General features: G+C 34.2%; 1 protein-coding gene across 6 annotated transcripts in view; it reads right to left on the reverse strand.

Moving 5' to 3' along the window:
• The window catches only part of LOC139992526 (nephrin), a 132,170-nt gene that overhangs the window by 16,050 nt on the left and 96,931 nt on the right, over positions 1-19,189 (reverse strand). For all 6 annotated transcript variants that reach the window (XM_072013432.1, XM_072013431.1, XM_072013430.1 and 3 more), the window contains exons 9-10: positions 11,800-12,093; positions 8,144-8,464 (exon numbers count right to left, since the gene is read on the reverse strand). In XM_072013432.1, the coding sequence (XP_071869533.1) occupies positions 8,144-8,464; positions 11,800-12,093 (615 nt within the window). The remainder of the gene's footprint in view (positions 1-8,143; positions 8,465-11,799; positions 12,094-19,189) is intronic.

Raw genomic sequence — 19,189 nt, forward strand, 5'->3', positions numbered from 1 at the left:
GACTCTTTCGCGGCGTCGATTAGCCGAATCGTAGCGAGAATTTACGCCTCTCGCTGACGCGTTTTCCTTGCGACCGCGTCTCTTCGCAAACGGTCATAACAAAGTATACATATGAATCTTTCAAGAGCCACACTAATCAACTCCAGTTAATTTTTCTTATGTTCCTTACTATTTTCTTTTTTTTTTTTTTAATTATCCACGCTAATAATTTAAAGATGACGATGTTACAAATATTACTTTTGAAATTCATCATGGAATTTTCTATTATTTATATCATCTAGCTGCGATAAATGAATTCATAAAAATAAATCCATTACTTTATAAAATGAAATTGTTAATTTTTTTTAAGCTCCAGATTATTTACAGTCTGTCTAAGACAATAAGTAAGGTTTGTAATGGAATGTTGACATTATACGTAGATACTTGCTTAGCGGCTGACTATCGTTAATTATTTATATTTACTGAGGACTATCTTGAACTCAACTAAATCACATTAGGAGATCTGTCGATATGCCGGGAATCTCTAGACTCCGATCTTTGCTCCATTTTCTACTCAAAACGTTTTTACTAATTGATTGGGATGTGAGCTAAGCATGTATTTGTGTTTGCTTGTGTAGCTAGCGTTATTTCTCCCTCAACGAAAAATTATTTATAACTTGAAAGATATGCTTCAAAAGACATTTTTGTATATGAACATCTTTCTTTGTCTTGATATCTAGAATCGATCCTATAAATCCTGCAAATATTTTGTGACACTCTATAGAGAATGAAGAGGGTGTTCGTTCCTTTGTTCGTTTTTGTACACTTTGGATGGTACTGATTTGGTACTAGAATTTTTGTTGCCCCCTTTGTGGATACTCCTTAAGGTATGGGTTAAATTGAGATTCAAAGTGAGATTGGGATAAGTTTTTCAGCGGCGCCGTGCGTCGCAAAGGGGTGCTTTCCTTTTGTCCGGTCGAAGGGACTACTTCGGTCCTATGTTCCTGGATAACGCGTTTCCGTATTCCGTTTGTCCGGCGTTGGTGATGTGCTCAACGCTGGCAAACGTTCATGTCGTGTGATTCTTTTCTCTCTTTTGGTTTTGTTTTGGGTGAAAAGGCAGTGAAGGGCTTTTCGAAAGGAATTTTCGTTGCTTTTCGGCGATATTTTGATAGTGTCCCGGTTTTTCGTCATTGTAAAGGTTAAACTGTATAGAATTATTTTAACATTAGAACTATTATATTCGTCGAAGTAATGAGTTTCAGATTTGTTGTCTTTGCAATTACTGAGACTATGGAGGTACTTTGACATTTTATTGTCACAGAAATATAATTACGTATATCTATTTATCTTAATTAATTATATGCAACTATGTATAACTAATGTCAAAGGGTGAAATTAATTGTAATCCAACAAGTTTCTATAAAAAATTATCGATACATTTTCAGTACATTTAATGTCAACAACGTTTTAATTTACCACTATTTAATCAGTCCCTATCTTCGATGTTATCGTTAAAATGGAAAAAGTCCTCCATTATTTATCGAACAATTTGTAAACTTTGACCAATGAAACAAACGTTCAGTACACCAAAAATAAATGAAAAACCATCGCGTATGCATCACTTTTAATCCAAAAAGAATTTCCTTGAAAGAAGAAATTCCAGATAGATTGCGACGGACGTAACCGATTTTTAAGCAACATCCCGGATGTCCTCGTTTTTTAAGTAAGTTCGATCGCAACGAATTTCCAGTCGAAAACGTAACAACCTGCCCCAGCTCACGTTTCTCATTCGGTGCGCGAACGTGTTTTAATATAAACGTCAAAGCGTAATCGATATCCGCCATAAGATTAGACAGGTTGGTATCGATATCGAGCCGTTCGATCCAACACGTTACGTAACAAGCGTCTGCCTTTTCGTTTCGAGGCTAAGTCCGTGTCGGAAGTACGGTGAGGTGGCTATTTTATCGAACGAAATATTCGTCTGGCTCGATGGAAGAAGCGTTTACACGCGCGAACGAGCCCGAACTGTTCGACAGGATCTTTTTTCCCCTGCCCTCTTTCTCGTCCCGCCAAGGCGTGCGAAGATTCGAGTTCGACGAGGGCACAAGCCAATAAACCGACTGGTGAGAATCGAGCAACGTTGGTCAACGATATCAACTGTCTCGATGAATAGAGATTCGTTTAACACATTCCTGTCGTCCTAGTCAGTATTCGTCTGGAATTGAACCACTTCTTTGTCAAATTGGTTAATCTTGCAAAGCAATATGTAGGGAAAATTAGTTGGAATTATATGAAAATTTAAAAATTAAAAATAAAATTTTTAAAAATTCAAAAATGAAGTTGTATACGGCCATTTTGACCTGTGAACGACTCGATTAGTAGGGTTGGTGGGTTTTTAAGCATTTATGAGAAATTTGAAAGTGCGAAAACACGCAGAATGCAGATGACTCACGATAGTGTATGAAGTATCAAGTATATTATTTCTATAGTATAATGTTTCTATAAAGCAACATTTCTATTGTTTCAGTCACTGCTCGCTTATAATTAGACAATAGATTCATAGTTCATCTAAATTTAAATTTCTGTAGGAAGAATTAAAAGTGTAGATCATGAACAATATTTAAGTGAAACATTTAATTATCGTTATTATTATAACAAGAGAATTTTATTTATTTATATATGAATATTAGAATAATAAATGTTTCAGTGCAACGTTAATTTCGAAATGAAAAAATTTAAAGCTTTTTCTCACGATTTCGAAAAAAAGCTTTAAATGTAAAATTCTGAAATATTCAACGTTAGAAAAATGGATTAAAATTTTTGTATCGAAGTGTTTTACACAAATGTGATTAACAAACATTTGCATTTTGAACGCGAGAAAGTCGATAATATGTTGCAATATTATCATCTTGTTTAAAACAGGTAACCGTACATGATGAAGGAAAAAAAGGATCACTTTTTTCTGTTTCACCGAACTGTAAAGAGCAGTTGAAGCGAATATCACTGACGTACTACTTGACACTTTGCCAGCTCATTTATTGACACAAACCACTGCGCGCAAGAGATCCAACTACATTCGAGAACAAACAAAATTATCTGGTTTACAATCTCGTGTTACTTTTATCGAATAGTCGTGCTACGTTTAAACACCATTTAATCCCGTTTTTCTCTGAAACACCCTCGAAAAGAATCGTTAAAAAAATTCGCGGAACTCTTGTTTTTTCGAGATATCGATTATATCAGAAATGAAATGCAACTAGAGTACTATCTTTTATATTGCATTTCGGATAGAGTATGTTATTATTGTTAACAGAGATTTAATTTCCTTTGATATTTGTATAATAATTCAGAAGAATGACATTCAGAAGATTAAACCATAATCGATGATCTTTGGTAATATTTCACTTAATTTTTGAATTTTCAATGTATTAATCGAATCAAGTTGTCAAATAAAATTATATGCAAAAGTATAGGTATCATCAGAAATATGTAAATTCAAGATATTCTATAATCAAGCTCAACGAAGTTGAACGATATATTAGAACACAAATGAAATTGAAGATTAAAAGCTTGCTTTATTTAAATAAGAAAAATTCGTGTTAAGCTCAGTTAGTTCAATCAACGTTACCAGCCGAGAAAACTGAAGTTAAAGCATCTATGAGGAATCAAATTAAACATTAAGAATTTTGCGTTACCAATTACGAAGAACCTAAATCAAACTTAATTTAGCCGGCTCTGAAGTCGAATAAAATGAAATTAAGCTAAAATCAAATATCGAAAGTTTCTTTTGATCAATTATAAACCACCTAAATCGAATCTAGCTCGATCGATTCTGCAAACAAGCATAATACCATTTATGAAGAATGCTTCCATTAATTAAAAGTATATAGGAATGTCAAAGGCGCCTTCTGATCAATTACGAATCTAAATCAAACCCAACTCAAACGATTCAGCAATCAGGCACGATAAAAATGCAAAATTATTTGTAAAGAGTGTAACCATTGATTAAAACCAAATATCGAAGGTTCCTTTTGATCAATTATGAATTATTTTAATCAAATATACTTTAATATTAGCATTGGTGACGATTGGAATGTGAAACTTGTGTCAAAGAAATTTATATGAAAATATACACTACCAAAAATAACTAGAGGATTGCTTTTATGAAAGATATTAGTGTAGAATTCAAACAAATAGATATTCTATCGGCTTAATAGATTAAAATGTTGTTCATACACTGTTGTTATAATGATTTACTTGAAAATAATAACTAAAAAAATATACAGACAGAAAAAGTGGATATAGAAATAAAAAATGGCACTCTAAATGTTCCTTTAATTGATTTAGTTAATAGTGTGTTTAATACAAAGTGGTAAATAAAATAGATCGTTCAAACCTTAAAACTAACTTATCGATCTACATTCCTATGAAAGATTAAAACTTGATTATTTTAACCATTTTAATAGATAGCCTTAGTATCAAACAATTTTACAACTGAGCACAATGAAACGAAATATACGAAAATAATATTTTAATACAATATAATTGGAAATGAAAACAACTTGTTAAATTAAAAAATAAGCATCTTAAAAGTAGCTTTGAAGCTGACGAACTTTCATTACAAATTCCAAGGCCTAACACAACTATTAAGACAAACAACGATTTCATATTTTAATATCTAATATGTTAATTTAATTTTTTAACATTATGTCGAGCACTGTTTTTAAGATTATACACAACATTATTTTGGAATAATACGTGTTCAGTTCCAAAACCGAATAAAAAGACAATTTTGGCAATATGTATACTAACATGGTGGCTTAAAAAATCGTTCTTTTCTAAAAAATAAAAAATGTGACATATTATGTTCTCCTGCTATAGCCTGCATTTACGAAGAATATATAAAAACATCTTCTAATCGAATTAGAAAAAAATAAAAAACCGTATATCGCAATCGAATTCTCTGTTTGTTGTTAATAAAATGCACAGATAGAATTAGAACGCGGGCCAACAGCCAGAAACGATGTACACCGATTTCCAGTTAGCCAACGAACAGAATAGGTTGAGTCAACGACAAGAGAGGAGGACGGCCACCGACCACCCCCAAGCCCCCTACCCCAATTAGCCACGCATTATTAACGCGTACTGTACACAGGCCGCGTTTACGGCCAGCTTGGCCCCGGGTTCCACCGTTAATTGTTAGCAATTAGCAGGAAGAATGTGCTCGCAATCTGGCAGAGTCGGAATCCGGGACAAAATTATTTTACCGGCCTACAGGGGAGATTCCTTTTCCAGAACCTGACTCCTCATCTCCTGGCTCCCGTAAAGAAGAGAGATTTTCCCAAAATATCCCCTTTTTTAACCCTTCTATTCTGTACCTCATTAATTTTCTTGGTAATTCATCTGCTTCGTCCTCTCGCTATAATGTTAACTTAAGTTATGCTTATGATGTTTAATTAAGTTTGATTAAGTGCGAGATGCAGTAAATATTTTTCTTATTTACTTTTCGTTAGATATAATAGAAAAGAATTTGTTTTCCAGATTCTTTTTAATTTGATATATTGTCTTTCTTTGATTTGATATGATTCTAACTTGCGATTTATGATATTGGGATTGATTAACCGATTCAGGACGGATAATTGTATTTGATATTTTGTTGAATAATTGATTAATGGATTAACACTTTTCAGTGAGTACTTTTCAAGCCTTTTTGATTAGGATTTCAGGATGTACATTTCAATATTGCTGAAGAATAGAAAAAGCCAGTAATTAAAAAACGGGACGAATCGAGTTTCTTTGTTCTTTTGATGTATTCCAAAAAAGGGTGAGTAATATACTTGCTATTTTAATGATTATTACAATAGAGTTATAAAATACAGTGTATGTTACTTTGCCACAAACTAATTGTTTAACAGATACCACCATTTTATATAACTGAACAGGATATATAAATAACACATATTATAGTGAATATACTAATTTAGTAAACATGTAAGCTTTATAATTAATGTATGCTATTACATCCTAATTTCATAAGTAATTATATCCATAAGTAATGAAATTTGAACTTTTACCGCAACAAATATATTATGCAATTTAATAAGCGAATACATTTTTTGGACATTTTTATTGTATTCATCAATATTTTTATAAAAATTTGTACATATAAATTACTTATTGCATATTTACTAAATCCTACATTTAATACACTACGTATTCATTAATTTTTATTAAACTCTAGGAATGCGTTTGTTCGTTTTATCGATGCCTAATAAAAAATGTTCTTTAAAAAACTTTGTCCTGAAAGGATTAAGCAATTAATGAATTGATTTTGATTGTTATGAAACATTCGATAAATAAACAGGAAATCAGACTTTTTGACTAGAGGAAGTTCTCGTCGCTAATTAATTACAAACAATCAAATATTAAACAATTGAATATCGTTCGACCTTCCAGAGATTTCAAGTGAAACAATTGACATTCTTATCAGTCTAAAGGCGTCGTAGGTAACTCAAGGCTTAGTGACGTAGGCTTCAATAGGTAACTCGATTTTCATACAATATCACTGTGCTTCCATAGAGTCGAATTCGAAAGCAAACCAGACTCGTTCAATTCGTAGGTGAACGCCATGAAGTTTATTACCACAATCGAGCCATTAATTAAATCCACTGCCGTCAATTAATTATCCCCATAAATCACAACGCCAATTATAGTGATTAATTTCTATTTCATCCTTATTAATTCCACAAACTAACTAGTGAATAGAGTACCAAATAAAAAAGAAGAGAGAAAGAGAACGAAAAGTGTTAATAGAGAAGGAATTAATTTAGAAAAATATGTACAGATTTTTCTCATTGTCAAATCCGTAGAATCGTTAGAATGGTGGTTTGGATACATTTTTCGTTCGCGGTGTCACTATGGCTGACAAGATGTGAATTGTGTAGAGTATAGGGGACGATAATCGAGTTCGACAGGGACCGGAAGTCCGTCGATTTGGGTTGACTGATGGTGATCGAGGGTCGAAACGATCGATATCGAACGCCTAATCGCACGTCTACGATACCAGAGACCGAGTAAACACTGCAATGTGACAATGTCGACACTAACTGACATCTTTTTCTTTGTAAAACTGCAGTCCAATCAAGATAATGGAACTATGTGAACTCTTTGAGAAAAGCACGCTTTGCAACACGATGCGATCTGTTCTTCACTTAATGATAAACTGTACTGATAACTGTACTGCACTGATAACTATGAAAATGTTGTACATATACGCTGTGTGTGTTATATAAAATATTTTGATATTACATTAGCGTTGAAAATTGAAACCTCATGTAACAATGTTACGATGGTTATAAATTTGAAACCAATCTGAAAGGTATACATATACAGAAATCAAAATATTAAATGTTAAATATTATTAATAATTAATTTTAATATTAAATATTAAATTCTAATAAATTTTTACATTTTGCTTCGCTCTCATTCCTAACGCAAACGACATTCTGTCTGCCTACGGATGGAACAATCTTAACAGCAAAGAAAAAGAAAGAGGAAGGAAAGGTAGGAAATCACAGAATACCATCGAATCGTCACTTAACCGTCAAAATCCTTCAGCAACATAATTCTCTAGAGAAAAACCCTGTCAGGTTCCATTTCGGATTTCCAGGTATATAAAGTTGGTCCACGGAAGACTCATCGACGCGTGTATTGCAGCGTTTGCTCGTTCTTGCCTTGTGGATCGTAAATAAACCGGCCGAAGAGAGTATTTCTCTAATGGGGGGGGGAGGGAGGGGGCAGTAGAACGGGAGGATCGATGAGGAGCAGCAGAGAGATCAATGGTTGGAACGGAACCATGGAAAGAAAGAGGCGGGCCACGCGTATATATCTATGTTCGTGACAGAGAGAAAGAGTCAGAAAAATGGAGGACGAACAGGAGTGGGAGCATTAAAGAAGAAGAAATATAGATAATCACGTGAGCTCTACGATGCAAGGCCGTGCAGCGTAGCAGACAGTGCTCGAAGGAGATCACAAGAGTGTGGCACGTTAATTTCAACGATGGATCTCATACAATTGATCCTTATTCGTGAGAGATAGGCTGCTCGTGTATTAATTTTGAATATTATTCCGAGTTAGATCGAAACTCGAGATTGAAACTCACCTGTTCGCCTTTCGGGCAGATTCAGCGTGGTTGCACGGAAGTGGACCATCTCGCTGCGGCCTTTGCTATTGCTCGCGTATATGTGTACGTCGTAGGTGGTGCCAGGCTCGAGGTTGCTCACCGAAAAAGACGGTACTTTGCTCGTTTGATTGTAGATCGTCGTGCTCGGTTTCGACGACGTACTGCTGGTTCCCACCTCACGGTCCACCTGTATCGTGAACTTTTGCGGAAGACCGCCGTCGAACCCCTCTGTGCACTCCACGTATAGCGAGTCCGTTGTCTGGTTCAGAAGAGAGCAATTGTGTGGCGTGTCTGGGTGACCTGCAAAGCCGAATAATTAGTACGATCGCGACTCAAATCACAAGTTTCTACAGTTCCTAGTGTCTAGGCAACGTAGCGTGTATCTTCAGTAACCCTTTGTGAGATTGTGTCACATATGTATATAATGGCTTAGAAAGTAGTTTTTTCTTTTTAGTGGTACATTATTACATTTACTATAGCACATACTATTTGACGAGGTCCAAATTTTGTAACATTCGATGGTATTTTTGTAGGAGTGTAAAAATGTATTAGGAAGTGAAATATAGAGCCTCGTTAAAAATGTTTCATTAGAAAATAAGGGTAGGTTGTAGCCACTGTAATAAAAGATATATGTTATAAACATGCGTAAAGCAGTTATGAAGGAAAACGTTCGGTCAAATTAATGAAACATTTCAATCGTATATTTGATGCACTTTTAACCAAGATCTCGAATCTTTATCAAAAAACTTGTATACTTTAATATCTAGTGAAGTTTAGTATTGTTTATTTTTCGGTTATATTTTTCCAAATTGTTAATTTATACGAGATAGTTTTATTAGCAACTACATATCCGCCCACAAATCGTTACATATATAACAAAGTAGCTATGTTGCGGCACAATAAAAAAGATCATATTGTTTTTTTCATATTGTTTCGTGCTATTTTATGTATCGCATAATTCCACCGATCCTAATACAGTACTACGAGCATGAATTGAAATTTTTGAAAATTTATAAAATGTTTGAAAGCTTCTTTAAAATCCTACGCATTCTAGAAAGAATCTACTTAAAATGCCTCTTCTTAAAATATTCAACACGATCTATGTAGCATTCCACAAGTATGATTCGATGTGAACTTTTAAATCACGTCCGAACACACCACGTCTTATCTGGTACACACACTTTCCACTCTTTTTACTGATCCTTCCTACGGAAACTTCCATTTTCTCGCTTGCGAAAAACGATCGTTTAAAAAGTAACAACTCTGTCGGTTAAAGACGTAGTAAAGCTATCTCTGTTCAACGTAGCGTCGTTTGGTGTATCCTGGCAGGGAAACTCTCTGGGATAGCTGACCTGTGATTGCGTCGAGCAGGCAAGAGATGAAGCGGTCCGAAGTTGATGAAACTACGACGACAAACGTCTGCCTCCTTTAGACGAGAACTGAATACTGAAAGGCAAGAGAGACCATCTTCGAGTGTCTCCCGGTTCACGTACGAACCGGTGAAACTGGTGTCTATCAAACGACGCCGTTTCTCAGTCGTCTTTAATCAACAGATACGAGCTTAGTTAGGTTTTCCTTTCCAGATGGGGCTGAGTTCTCGTTGGACGACTACGTTTTATGCAACATCCTCTTTAATAGCGCTTTTTATTGCGTCATTTCACTGGTTTAATGCTCACCCACGGTACTAAAGTGCGTTTGCCACGTAGTCACGTGGCCATCTACGTTGTCGCATCCTCGCACGTCCTCGATACGGAACAGTCGCGTTTTCACATGTTTCATAGGACTTAGCGAAAGTGGTTCGAGAGATCCGCTATTGGTATCATACTCGTGAAAGTTTACAGAATTGGGAAACGTTTGACAAAGCCGACGTTTAGATTTTTAATAGATGTATAGATACGTTGATTTTTTAGTAGATTAGTATACGTACAAACCTACAGTGCTAAATGTATACGAACGAAATTTAATCTGCAAATACTATACAACATCAAAATCTTAAAGAAACTAGGAAAAAAGAGTGGGAAATATACGTAGGACCAGGTATTGTAAAAATTTTGTTGTTCGCCAAAAAGGAAAGCATGTAATTCATATTCATAATAATATGAATAATTCTTATAAATCCCACAAATGATTTACTTTCGTCATATTATAATAAAGGATTAATCACCTGACTAACAGACTTCAAAATTATGTCCGTAAGAATTCCTGCAATTTAATTTATGTTAGGTAACATGTCCCATTGGGAAAATTTCATTTTGTCATTCTTCCGATCAAATGCAATGAACTGATCGACTTTTCTGTAGGAATCTTCAAAATTTAATTTGTCTTACGCAACGCGTTTCATCGAGAAAATTCCACTTCCTTATTTCTTGGATTGAACACAGAGGAATCTACGGTTTCTCTGTAACAATCTTGGCAATATGTTACATTGAGAAAATTCTACTTCGCAACTTCTTCGATCGAACACGAAAGGGTGGTCGTTCTTTCCCGTAACGTTTCGTTAAGAGGTCGTCAAACGCAGAAAGGAGCGAGACACCGGAAAGGAAACGAATGTCCCGGCTACGAAGTCGGCTGTCGTTGTTTCTAATCTGCATAATGAGGAAACTTTTTAAATCTAATTTATGTCTATCAACCATCCCACGGGAGACACATTTCCCAGGATTATTCTGCAGTTCTATACCTTATTTGCCAGTTTTCCACTCCCCTTTCCGCCGCCAATAAATTCTCACGATTTATGTTTACTAAAAATCTTCATTTCCGTCTTACAAATTGTTGCATAATCAAGAGCGAAGCTTCATTCCTGTGAAGATAGCCACGTGATTTCAAGAACCGAATGGAATTTTCACGTGGAGATATATTTTCAACGCGTATTATGTCAACGTTCTCGCGTTTTCTATTCACGGTAATGCGAATTCTCTTTGGAATTAAAGGATTATCCGAAGACGCCCGCGAATATCTCGACGTATTTGAAACGCCCGCCGCCTGTTAAGAATGAATGTTTTAATGTTCAACAAAAGTTGTCTGCTGTTCTTAGTGTTGTTCATTTCTACCATGATATTTCTCAACATAGATATTTTTCTAAATGTTTGAATTTAACTTTCTTTCTTTTTTGTTTTTGATTGTTAGCTAGGTAAAAGCATTTTTGAAAGGTAGCAGAGGAAAGAACGTAAAGTATGTTCTTTTTGTTTCAGTGTTGAGGAATTTATGGTTTGCTGTTTGGAAGTTTTCATTAATTATCGTATTTGATAATATTCTATGACAGAAAATATAGATGCTGTAATTTGTAGGAACTCTTTAATGCTTTTAATGCGGATTATTCCTTTATATGAAGTATCAGCATCAACAAAGTGTTTAAAGTAGTATGGTACATATCAGTATGTTTATAAAAATGCTTCTCTTTATGAAAATAATTTAGGAAAAGAGAGTTTTGCTTCTCCATCTTAAAATGTCTCAGAACAAAATCTAGAAGAAATTGAATATAGCGAAAATAAAAATACAAAGCAAACGTTTTTCATAAACGAACATGAAATTGAAAAAGTATAAAGGGAATGGATTTAAAATATCGAACTGATAAAATTATATTTGTTAACATGATAATATTCTATTAAGTCTCTATTTATAACGTGAAGAACCCTCACCAGCTGGCACAATATGGTAGACACAGGGCTCGAGCTGGGTACCCTGATCGTTGGTGCCCCAACAAAGCAAAGTACCATAGTCCAACTCTGTCATTGGTGTGTAAGAGGCTGTGGAACGTGTTCGTTCGCTGGTGACGTGTGCCTGTGGTATGTCGATCGCCTCCATTGTGTTATTGAACTTCCACGTAAACGTTACTTCCGGTGGATTTGCCTCGAGCTCGCACGGTATCCTCGTGGTTTCCTGTCGTGCTACACCGAACACCTTTACCTGACCGTGGTGACAGACTGGAGTGACTGAAAGAGAAATAGAAATGCATGTACAGTTCCAATTCATTGACTCGGAAATCAGTTCCTGAAAAAGTTATGTTATCCACGCTATCCATTAAGTATTGCCCCTTCCCCTAGATTATTATTTCTTATAAATTTTATAGTTTATGACGTGAAATTTTATCGATACAGAAAAATATGTCTTAATTTTAATTGATATGAAAGACATATATATCTAGGAATAGGAAATTTCATTATCTATTATTATGTCCTTTTTATATTCTAATATACACAAATTATATTTAAATATTCTTTCATCTTTGAAAATCAATTAGAATCTATTGTTACTTTTTCTAAACATTCTATTTCTTCATTCTTATCAGAATCTTTATTAAAAGATAAATACATTATACCTAATTTGCGATAACTTTTAATTATGATTTTTATTTACGTTTTTATGATTATTTTTTGTTCCGAAAGTAGAAAATTTTTTCTAATAAGTATTTTAATAAACGGTGAAACATCTAAATGTCCCTTCATTTTCGAAAAATCGTTATTATAAACATACTACATTTACTGCCATCGGAATATCTGGAATGTAAAATATTTTAAAGGAACTGGATTACTTGAAATTATAGATAAAATTAACAGTATGCGTGTTTCTAAGGAAATTTACGATCCACATCGATGATTTTCCCACGTCAAAAGTCCCTTGATAGTAGCACTAGGCTTTGAACGGTGGAACGTAAGTTGAGCCTTTTGATCCGCGACTTTGTAGATGAGTGATCGACTGCTATCTAATATTCGTACAGAACAAAGGTAACACGATTATGGAGCACTATCCATGATTAAGCATTAATGATATCATCGATGTCCCTACGTCATTTCCAAGTCCTTGTCAACCGCAAGCCAGGAACAGCATCAGATTTCGTGGTAATATATAATACATAATATATACATATACATATGTGTGTATGTGTATATAGAAAGTATACATGGTATATGGATAGGAAGCTATCTGCTGTCGAAGGATACTAACATCATTAAGGTGCATCCCTTTACCACTGATATGAACTCGATGCTCATAAAACAGAGTATGTCTAAGAGGTTAATTAATCTTTTACCATTATCAATAAGTATACTATAATTGAAAAAATTATCTCACGTATTTCCCCATTAAAATGGAAATAATTATGTTTTTACCTTAATATTTCCAACATATAAATCCCTTCTACTTCTTGAAATCAATCTTCTGAAAAATACCATCATCTAAAGTTCATTAGTTTCAATTTACAGAGAAATGTAATTATTCAAAATTCACTTTTCGCAACGCACAGATTCCTTCTGCTTCTTGTAATCAACCGCCCCCTCCCCCCGCACGGCACGATATTCATTATTTTCAATTTACAGACACAAATAATAATTGAAGATTCACTGTTCTCGAAGCAAAAAGCTCTTCCATCTCCCGAAATTATTCCTTTTAAAAATACCACTCTTGGAAGTTTCTTATTTTCAATATCTAGACAAAATTGACTATTGAAAATTCAATCTCTCAAAAAATACCACCATCAAAAGTTGATTATTTTCAAGTTACAAAACAATATTAGCGATTAAAAATTCGCTGCTCTCAAAGCAGAAATTTCATCTGCTTCTCAAAAGCACCTTCCCCCCACCTCCCGGGCGTACTTACATTATGATCTTACTATTTTCAATCTGCTAACTGATCAACCAAAATAACGAGAATTGAAACTTAACATCAAAAAGTATTAACTTCGCGACTGGCGTTCGAAAATGGAATTCAGAGGGAGGAATGAGCGACAAAAGTTCTTCACGTGTAGGGGAATGGAAAAAGTGCGGTAGGCGGGTGCCGGATATCGCGTAGAATTTTCTGAGTGATCTAATCAATGAAAGGTCAGCCTCTTTTCTACTCATAGTCCTTTGCTCGTCCTCCTTCTGCTGTTGTCGGGGTACGATCCGTATGTATCTATACATTCTTTTACTTTCCGCTTCCACGTACAAAGTATTATTGAATTTCTAGGCGAACCGAACGAGACTTCCGTCCCAGAGTCGAAGTCGCGTGGGATCTTCTGTCAGGTTACACCGAGTATTCTCTTCTCTCTAGGTATCGTTGTAGCTGAATGTCAATTGCGGAAGCTGTTGGAAATAACGATCGACCTCCGACTTCTTCGAGGATCGTCTCGAATAAAGGATAATCCGACAGACAATTGTCTTTAGTTATCTTTCTCTTTGTGAATTATTTACTTAATAATTTGAGGACTTATTTGTGTTCTTTAATACCAGGAACATCACAGTTATTATTTTGTCAGTATTTCCTTTATACAAGTATATTCCATTTATACTATAGAGAGAATTATTGAAATACAATCTGCTATTGCTCTACGTAAAATACGGTATAAACACTTGTCTTTGTTTGAAGCGAAAAGTTTATGGATAATTATATTCGTGAGTGAAAATAATCATTTTCACCGATTCTTTAACCCATTAAGGATCAACGTTCATCAACATTTTGTTTCTAATGTTTTTTTCTAATCAATTTCTCCCATTTGGATGCTATAGTTTTAAGAAGACTGAAAAAGTTGAAATATTTTATAGCGCTACAATAAACTACCTTTCTTTTTTTTTCAAATTATAAAACTCCTTTCTGTATCTCTGATTTATAGCAGGCTTTCGCGATGTATCTGTTATTTGAATACATTTTTTGGATCTGGACGAAACTTGCTATAATATAATTTATCATAGTAGTAAAACAAAAATTCAGAATCTTCTGACAGTAGAGCGATACGTAATTATGGATGAATCTATAATTTAAATGTTATTCGCGTTTGTCACTTCTGGATATAATTCCCGTGATAATTGTGATTGATAGTAGGAAGAAAGGAGATTAACATTTACTGGAATGAAATATCGTGTCGTATAACGTATTATGAGAGCGATTAATTCCGTAGCTGTCTGTTATTTGATGAGATATGTCCGATAAAAATTGATTGGCAAAACCTTTACGGCGTTTTTCGTTTTCGATCAATTTGCATAAATTTACGGATGTTTACGTGACCATATCGTCTTTGTTTGTCAGAGAGAAAGAAGATTGACTGACGGATATGGTTAATTCTTCTTTTAGCGATTGTACTATGCTTGGGCTGTGATGTATCGTAGGATCGAAGTGCCAGGAAAGTTAAGTGCTTTCATATTGTATTTTAGATCTATCGAAAAATGAGAGTATCATTAATCTCCAGAGAAAAACTTTTAGTGTGCTGATTCGAACAAGTTCTGAAATATTAAGTGGTTAAGTTGAAAGAACCGTAATAGTGAAATAGTGATATCGAATGTTCGTCTCACAGTCGAAAATAACGTGCTTTATCTTTTTAAAAAATACATTCTCTACTCTGGGATCTTTTGGATAATCATTTATTAATTACTAATATTAGCGAATTATCGATAAGTGACACATTATAGACTATAATCTTCTATTTCAAAAACTTCTGTAAATTTCCAATTATACTCTAACATGGAACAAACAAAAATTTATTTTTTGTCTTTAAAAAAGAAACAGGCAGAGTTTCCCAATTGACCTAACGTCTCATATGATACGAATATAATTTCTTTAACCTAGGTTGTAGTGAAAAAATCAGTTGATTGTTCTCTACAACATAAAATTCTACGATTATTAAAAGTATATAATCTGTTTGTTTCTTTTTTTTTTTTTTTTTGTAAAAAGACATTATTTAGTTTCAATAAGTTTAAGGTGTTTATAATAAAACTACATATAATTTTAATAATTTAATAATTTTATGTCGTATAGAACGATCAATTGACCTTTTAATTCTCGCCTATGTTAAATTATATTCAGAGTCATATCAGGTTAATTGAAAAAAGTTCTTTTTTCGAAAGATAGAAAATTGAGTTTTCTTAACTCTCATTTGAATATAATTGAATTGACATTAAACGCGGGGATAAAAAATAATGTCTAATATAAGATTTGTATTATTCATATTATTAAGCTGTATGGAATTTGTAAAAATATCTTCGTACATGATTCAATATTATAAAGTAAGGGTAAAGTAAGTTAAGAATTACTCCATAATCCACAATCCGAACTGTTCACCGATCGATCGTTGCTGACGTTAATCCCGTAAAAGCGTACGAAGACACGGAAGTATCTCGAAAAACCTGGCGACATCGTGTTTCACTTATTTCGACAGATTTCTCGATGCGTTTTCCTGCGTTATTGAGTTTCCAAGTCTCTGATCCGGAGAGACGTTCTGCACCAGCCCCACAGTTATTCCCATTTTTCGTGGCTGATAACGGGGTTAACGTCGTGCCGATCGCCAACATATTGTTACGTTTACGACTTCACAGCGACTACGCCAGCGACTTCCTATCGATGCCTCCCACCATCGTTCACCGACAATAACGAATTAATGCCGTCCATTAAGCATTAATGACGGATCGCCTATGACCTTGCCACGTGCTAAGTGTCTGTGCTAACTATTATAGTGATTTATGTTGCCATGATGCATAATTCAGCCGTCGTTCGGTATAATATTATTGCGAAGAGACGAAACAAGTCATTCTTGAAATCGTCGTTATTTCCGGACTTGTTCCATTTTCTTCGGTCGCTTTTCCAACTTGAAAAATCATTCAACATCTCGTGGTGTTTACTTTCTTTGTAAACTTGTTTTATATTTACGCAATGATATTTTATATCTGTACGCAGCGGCGGATAAAACGAAGTTTAAAATCGATACACTATGAATTTGAGTAATTTTTTGTATTGAAGATATGTTACCATGTTAGTAACAGCCATTTATTATCGAATATAATAAATAAGAAGAGAGAGATTAAGAATAATGGCTCTTATTATGTATAGATCCATTTTTTTTAATTTTGGTGTCAATTTATATTTTTTACTTTATAAACTTTCTTTCATCCGCCACTGTATATATTGGATTGTTCGAATAGTTTTTTATTTTGGTAGGACTAGAATCGGTTCGTTATGAATTTTACCAAATGATCTTTCTTTTCTCTCTTCGATGAGTTTGAACAAATTTTACGTCCATTTGAAAGAAACGATATTCTTTTGTTTAAATTGCGCTAAGAACTTATCAAACAATTTAATAATTTATAAAATCATAATCCAGCTATCTTTGAATTTATTTGCTAGCATTCATGCGAAGCTGATTCTGCTACAGCCTTTGAATTCTAAATATCTCAATCTCGTTCTTGTATCAACAGACAGTAAGATTTGAGAAGCTTTAGGAGAAATTTCAAAAACTTTAAATGAAATTAAAGCAAGAAGTTACACGTATTACCAATGATTCTTGCATAGCTTCCTCGAAATTAAGAAATTTCATTGAAAATAATGAAAAAAAAAGGGAAAGATGAACTCAGATAATCACGTGAAGGTACAGAATAGAATTCATAATAATAGGAAGAAGAATATTACACTTTGCGTATTATATGTATTCTGTATATCTTTCTACTTTTAAATTTCAATACTAATTACGATACTACGTACAATATTATTGAATAAACTTTTCGACAAAATTCTTGGTCGTATTTCTAGTTTCATTTACCAGATTGAGTCAAATGCCACAAAGCAAGTTCCTTAATTATATTTTCATCAGAGGACGAAGTTCTTTCTCTCGCATGCACCTTTAAGGAACACACGGGTGCGCGGCTGTTAATAAGGCGAGAGTATTTAATTGGACTAATTCAAGCAGAAGAGGAAAATTTGAGCTTTTTGTTGAAAATGACAACGTGAGTTCGTGCTCGCCCTCCATATGCAGATGCGCTAGTTATAAAAAAAACAGTAACTAGAAGATTGTTCTTAGACTGTAACTAGAAGAATCGATAGACTCAATCGATAGCTTTAAGATGTTCTTTTTTCTCTTTTCTCCTAGTCCATGTAAGTGTGTGCAATAAATAAATAATAAATAAATAAATAGTCTTAAAGTTTGCGGGATAAAAATAGTAGTGAAATATGAACTTCTCGAAAGCCAAACTGAAACTGATCAACTCCACTTCTTATCAATTTTTTAATCGTATTACGTACTTACACGAATAATATTTTATTAAGTAAATGATTTATTTTTATAAATTTAATCACTACAAAAAGACGTAAGTAATGACAAGTTTAAAGTACAAGCTTTATAAGATCATCATTATTTTTTGCTTTTCAATTTATGGAGTTGTTCAATGCAGTTTCTGAATATCTCAAATAACATGGTAATGATAAATGGTTAATAGAGAGTTGATTTTATTCAAAATTTTATTCGATCGAAAAATTTCTTGCTTTATTCTAAATCTATTTCGAACATTCTCTTTTCAATTCACCACTAACGTTTCAAATATTACCCAAACGTTTCACTATATCTCTTATCAACTTTGATAATACGATTCCTTAAATTTCAGTCGCAACTTGTACATCTCCCCCCCCCCCCAACCTTCGTATAGATTAAATTTCTAACTAATAATATACGAAGAAGCAAAATAATCCTCTTATCCGGCGATACTTGTGCATATTTACGATAGAATATGTAATCGGGTTTATCCGGCACGACGTTACTCTCTTCTTTTAAATCAGCCGGAACGATACATTAAGGAGCGCATTATCAGCATCAAAGAAATTGATGAGCCAAAACTCATTTGAGCGAAGAATCGACCGGTACGCATTATCCCAGTGCTGCTCCTAGACGCTTTGTAATGATCATTAACAGCGGTTAATTAATGTATCTAATTAACAGTAACCGGTGTATCGATGTTCATGCATCATCTCGAGTCACAAACACCCGTAACGCATCCGGCATCTGCATACACTAACCTATTGATAAGTTGCGACATTCCTGCCGGGCGGGCCACTGAAAATGTTAATCATCCTGATAGTGTTTCCGCTGTTTTATGGGGTCTTTGACCAATTATCGTCGCGGTTATCGGAATCGTTTCGACAGAATACTTCAAGATATAATCGGAGGAACAGATTAATCTTCACGAGATTCTCACGCTAACGACTTCCAAAAAAATTCTTATCGGTCTTGGCCCGGGGACTTCCGCGTAATTAAATATAGCGTTCTTTAAAATTTGATCACGTTTCGTTCGAACTCCG

This window comes from Bombus fervidus, chromosome 11, assembly GCF_041682495.2.
Source record: "Bombus fervidus isolate BK054 chromosome 11, iyBomFerv1, whole genome shotgun sequence".
In the NCBI taxonomy this organism is placed as follows: Eukaryota; Metazoa; Arthropoda; class Insecta; order Hymenoptera; family Apidae; genus Bombus; species Bombus fervidus.